This window comes from Arachis ipaensis, chromosome B4 (assembly GCF_059453495.1).
Source record: "Arachis ipaensis isolate K30076 ecotype BB chromosome B4, ASM5945349v1, whole genome shotgun sequence".
NCBI lineage: Eukaryota > Viridiplantae > Streptophyta > Magnoliopsida > Fabales > Fabaceae > Arachis > Arachis ipaensis.
The window spans coordinates 144,120,068-144,126,284 of NC_142439.1; the positions used below are offsets into that span (position 1 = coordinate 144,120,068).

Sequence of the window (6,217 nt, forward strand, 5' to 3'; positions counted from 1 at the left end):
GAGTTGAGTTGTTCACTTGGTTTGTATTATAGGCCAGGTCAATACAAAGGAGCGTATAAGAAGGATGTTAAAACTGTACAATACTTATTTGTTACTTATGAGTACTCTTGACAGGTATAGTGTGTATGGATCAAGGAGTTTAGACCGGAGTGGACTATCCCATGTACCTTAAAGGATCATTTTGAGAGTTGATGGAGTATGCCGTTGACAAAAGAGTTGCACAAGTGTTGGTTGATTAGATTTTTCTTCATTATATGGAATATTTGGTTACATAGGAATGCTGTTATTTTTAAAAATAAGGTAACAAACGTAGTTGATTGTGTTATTCGATTATTCTGTTGTGCTAGAAAATAGTATGTTAATTAACCCGTGTTGTTGATAGTTAGGTTGGAGATGACATAGGTATTGTTTGGTTTATATTTTTATGGTTTAATTTGTTTGTAGGTTGCTTGCTCCACTTCGAGCATTGAGCTCTTTCTTTCAAAATAATAAAAAAAATGTGACAAATAACATATTCTATAGACAACTTCATTGCTTAGAAATATTTTTGCTTTTTTGAGTTTAGAAAATATTTGAATAAAATTGTAAAAAAAATGAATTGAAGATATATATGATGTTGTCACCATTCTTTTATTCTGTATTTCTAGTGTCCTAAATCCATCATTTCCATGAGAGAGGGGTGTGTGTGTCAGGGGTGGGGAAGGTATAGTTTACCTGCAAAAATTCCGACATTTAAGGATCGCAAGAGGAATTAAGATAAAGATTTAAGTGCATGTACTTGAACTAATGTATATATTTTGAGGTTATAGTATTTTGATCTTTTTTATGAGTTACTCTTTTTATGACCTACGTTCATTATAAGATGTTTGATGTTTTATTGTAATTTTATCTTCATATGATGTTATTAAATTTATATGTAGTCAATGTTATAATCTTCTTTTTTAAAAGAAGAAAAATAAAACCAACGTAAGTTGGCACAGATGGATGAGGGTCTGTGTCTCTTAACCATCTCTCCCGGGTTCGATACTCGCTGGATGATGGAAATGGAGCTTGCTTGCTTGGGAGGGTCGCCTACTTTGTGTGCCTCTGCAGTACCCGAGGAATTTAGTCATTGGACTTCCGGCCTGATGGATACTTGGTGCAAACAAAAAAAAAAAAAAACTCATAAAATTAAATGATAAAAATTAAGTAAATTAATAAAGAATTATTATAATTTACTCTTTTAAATGAGTTTTTTTAGACCTTAGATATTCTTAAATTCGATTCTTAAAAGTAATGAACTTAGAAAAATAATCCAGAACTGATACGTATAATTTAGTCATTGGACTTCCGGCCTGATGGATACCTGGTGCAAAAAAAAAAAAAAACTCATAAAATTAAATGATAAAAATTAAGTAAATTAATAAAGAATTATTATAATTTATTCTTTTAAGCAATAACGTCTTAAAATCCAAAATAACACGTGATCATTAAATGAGTTTTTTTAAACCTTAGATATTCTTAAATTCGATTCTTAAAAGTAATGAACTTAGAAAAATAATCCAGAACTGATTAGTATTTACTATTTATCATAAAAAAAAAAATTAACTCTTTTATTATAATAAATTTATTAATTTTTGGAATTTTTTCAAAAAAAAAAAAATCAAAAATTGACTTTTTCAAAATGAAGAAGCGTCTTTGCAACTTCTGGGTTTTCCCAGTGAGCCAAGCCAATATCCGCATCATTATAAATGAAACTTCCATTAAAACTCGATAGATAAAATAGAAAGAACCAACAAAAAAGAAATTAAGAATTTAGAACAATATTCTCTTCGAGCATGTATGGTACGGAAGCACCGATGATTAGCCTCTATATGCTAATATTTTTGCTGCTTCAGTTGTCGTTCCGGATGCCACTGGTGATTTCATACAATCCTGTCGATAAATTGGCAGTCAGCTGCGGCTACTCCGGTAACGCAAACCAGCGTGGTCGGAATTGGGTTGGTGACATTGACTCCAAACTATTTTCTACCATTGAGCCACAAAATGTGCAACCATCCATAATTAAGGCTCTTACCACCCCGCCCTCAGTTGATGTGGTTCCGTATGACAGCGCACGCATTTTCCGCTCCCAGTTCACATACTCTTTCCCTCTCAAAAGTGGCGGCCCCAAGTTCCTTCGGCTTCACTTCTATCCAACAACTTATGACAACTTTGAGATTTACAACTCCCTTTTCTCTGTTACAGCAGATAACTTCACCCTTCTCAAAGACTTCAACGCTTCACTTTGGCTTCGCGACGGCGAAGACACCGTCTCCAAAGAATACTTGATAAATGTTGAAGCAGGTCAGAGGTTAAACCTAACCTTTGTTCCCAGCACCAAGCAGCACCAAGATGCCTATGCTTTCATCAACGGGATCGAGGTGGTGTCTATGCCTCCCTTCCTCTATTACAGCGACCCTAATAGTACTGATCAATCCGATAATGGGATTCACCTTGTTGGCTATGCCTACTCATCACCATACCAACTTGAACTTAGCAGAGCTCTTGAGACACTTTACAGAGTTAACGTTGGCGGAAGACCGATTCCTCCAGAACAGGATACAGGTATGTTCAGGAATTGGGAATCTGATGATGATCGTTACTTGGTGACCCACCGTCCGCGTAGCCAATCTGCTGGCTTTGGCCTTCACGTAAACCTCAAGAATAACACCATTCCTGATTACACTGCACCAGAAGAGTTATACTTAACTTCCCGAAGCTACGGGATGAACGCAACTGAAAACTACAACGTGACTTGGCTCTTCGATGTAGATTCGAAATTCACGTACATGGTGAGGTTGCATTTTTGTGAGTTTGAGCCAGAGGTCCAAAACTTAGGCGACAGAATCTTTCAGATCTTCATAGCTGAGACTATGGCTGAAGACAAGGCTGATGTGATTGAGTGGAGCACTGGCAACTTGATTCCAGTTCATAGGGACTACGCTGTGTTTATGTCTGACCAACGAGAAAATTCCAATAAAGTTACTCTTTCAATCAAGCTTCAACGACTACCAATTCAAAGGGCAAAAACCAATTACTATAATGTCATACTGAATGGCGTGGAGATCTTCAAAATCAGTGATGAGAGTCAAAACCTTGCAGGATCCAATCCTGACCCAATGCCCCCGCAACCGAAACCATTCTACCAATCTTCTAATAAATCCTCAAAGAAAACAATCATTGTTGCGTTCCTTACGGTCGTAGTTTCAAGCCTCCTGCTAGCATCTGTTATTGGATTAATCCTTTTCAGGAGAAAGAGGAGTTCTTCTTGTAGGAAGGGAAGCACAAAAAAAGAAGGCGCATCGTCGTCACTGCCATCACACCTCTGCCGCTACTTTACAATCGCAGAGATCAGGGCTGCCACAAACAACTTCGACGATGTGTTCATCGTCGGAGTTGGAGGGTTCGGCAACGTTTACAAGGGCTACATCGACGACGGTGCAACCCCCGTGGCCATCAAGCGTCTCAAACCCGGTTCTCAACAAGGAATCAACGAGTTCCTTAACGAGATCGATATGCTTTCCCAGCTCCGGCACCTTCATTTGGTGTCCCTCATTGGTTACTGCAACGACGGCGTAGAGATGATCCTTGTCTACGACTTCATGCAACGTGGCACTCTCCGCGAGTATCTCTACGGTTCAGACAACAACCCTCTTCCTTGGAAGCAGAGACTCGAGATCCTATTGGGCGCAGCAAGAGGGCTGCATTATCTCCATGCAGGTGCGAAGCACAATATCATCCACCGTGACGTCAAGAGCACCAACATCTTGTTAGATGAAAAATGGGTGGCCAAGGTTTCCGACTTTGGATTATCTAAAGTGGGACCTACGGGTATGTCCACAACCCACGTCAGCACCTTTGTGAAGGGTAGCCTTGGGTATTTAGACCCTGAGTACTACAAGCGTCAACGCTTGACTTTAAAATCTGACGTGTACTCGTTCGGTGTGGTCCTTCTTGAGGTATTGTGTGCGAGGCCGCCTTTGATCCGTAACGTGGACAAGCACAAGGCCAGCTTGGTTGACTGGGTAAGAAAACTGAACGATCAGGGTAAGCTCGATCAGACGGTGGATATTTTCTTGAAAGGCTCAATCACGCCAGAGTGTTTGAAATGGTACGGTCAATTGGCGATGAGTTGTTTGCATGATGATGGAAATCAACGGCCATCGATGAATGATGTGGTGGGGGCACTCGAGTTTGCAATGCAGTTGGCCGAAGGCGACAAAGATAAAAGTTTTGGTGGGGCCCAAGATAAGGAAAAGGGCGAGGAGAGCCCGTTGATACCGCAGTTTACGAGTGATGAAGGGAGTGACGTGCTTTTTACTAGTGATGAATCCGGGACCAAGGATAGTAGGGTCACCACGATTTCGGGTAGTAGTGAGGAACGTGCTATGATTTCTGGTCTGGTCTTCTCTGAAATTGGAGATCCAAGAGCAAGATAAAATCTACTACAACTTGATTCAATAATAATGCTGATGGGAATTGTCCTTGTTAAATATATACATAGCTAGGTAAAACGTTGTGTCTGTTATGACCATAAGGTAAGTTTGTTAGTTTCCGTTATAGGTAGCTAATAAAGGCAGGGTAATTTTGTTACTTTCTGCTAAAATCTACTTTTCCTTTACAAATTTCCTGTGTAATATTATAAATATATAAAGGCTTAAAAATACTTGGTTGCAAATGGTCAAGTATATATTATTCAATATAATTAAACTTTTTTTAGTGATTTTTGCTTACAGTTATTACTGAATACTATTATTGTTCAGGCTTATTACTCTAAAACAAAAATCAGCAATTCTTCAGAGTGTAGACTACTACTAGTACACAAGGCTGTTATATCGTTTAACAAAGTATCTTCATCAATCATCAACACTGAATTTGTTGAAGACATTATTGCTATATTAAATAGGTAAAACAATCGTACGATCCCACCCGGCCAGCAGCAATTATTTTATCAAAATCGTTGTTTTTATGTCTTCAGTAATCACAAGCTGGGGTGTGGTGGGGTACTGGGGTGAGGTGGGAAATGTTTGATTGTTATTAGGATAAGATGGAATTATTGAGTGGTGGGTACTCCCATGAAGATGTTATAATTGTCTTCATGTGATGATTTTTCTTTTTGATCCTTAGATGATGGATTGTAGGGTTAGATTTTGATATGTTATAAAAGTGTTGTTTTTATTTGAAGTGTGGCCAAATCAATAAATCACACTTTTATACAAAGCATCTTCATAAAAAGATGTTTTTTGCATCTTCATTTGAGTAGCTCCCTTATTGAATTATAGCTGAATCTCTTTAATTATGTGGTTTATTTGAAAAATAATTTACATAAACCAAAATATAATAATACTAGATTAAGATATTTGACTTTTATTTGATAAATGAAGAAAAAGAGCGAGAAATAAAATATAATTTTCTCTTTTATTATTTCCCCTTAATTTACGAAAGTTAAAATATTAAAAACTGAGTCTTTTTCTTCCCCCACCAAAATGATTCCTTTTAGTGAACCTTGCAAAATTTGTTTTCTTCCTTATTTCCTTCTTATCTCTCAATTTATTTTTTCTTTTTTCATTGGCTAGCCAAATGAAAATGAAATTCATTTTAATTTGTTTGTTTTTGCTCTAGTCTTTAATAACGGGGCATGTGACGATGGAATCTTTTAATTGCTACATACGTCCCCATGTCCTTCCAACTTTATTAGTGTCACATCATTCTTGAAAGTTTCTGCAACTTGTGAATCACACAAAATTATTCCAACGGGAAAAAGAATAAAAGATATATCCTGCTAACTTTTCACTGTTCGCAAAGACTTGTACAAGTCTTTAGTCTTCCCAACACCCCGTAGAAAGAGGCTAGGATTCTATACATTTAGGACAAGTTTAGTTTGGACTTTATAGTAGACGTTGATTTTTATTTATCCTATGATTTATTTTATTATCAATTATTAGAATTTAATAATGAGACAGAATAATTCAACTTTTTTATAAACAAAGTTATTTTGATAGTGATACAAGTATTAAAAAATTGTTACCAAGTAACAAGAAGTTGCTAATAATGCTTCATTGTCTTTGTAAGAATCCTGAGATTGAATGTTGTTCCGACCCAGCCCAGCTAGCGTCCAACCTGACCCGACCCGGGCGGCTGAATCAATGGGCGTCGAACTCGAGTCGGGAAACTGACCCGGACACTTATCCTCCAG

General features: G+C 37.4%; 1 protein-coding gene across 1 annotated transcript; it reads left to right on the plus strand.

Annotated features, from left to right (window-relative positions):
- The first annotated feature begins 1,721 nt into the window (after positions 1-1,721).
- Positions 1,722-4,740, plus strand: LOC107635433 (receptor-like protein kinase FERONIA). Its single transcript, XM_088485280.1, has one exon. The coding sequence runs from the start codon at positions 1,818-1,820 to the stop codon at positions 4,458-4,460; it is 2,643 nt and encodes an 880-aa protein (XP_088341406.1). The 5' UTR covers positions 1,722-1,817; the 3' UTR covers positions 4,461-4,740.
- The last annotated feature ends 1,477 nt before the right edge of the window (positions 4,741-6,217 follow it).

Coding starts and splice junctions, on each gene's coding strand:
- LOC107635433 (XM_088485280.1), top strand. CDS start 1,818: ATGTATGGTACGGAAGCACCGATGATTAGCCTCTATATGCTAATATTT.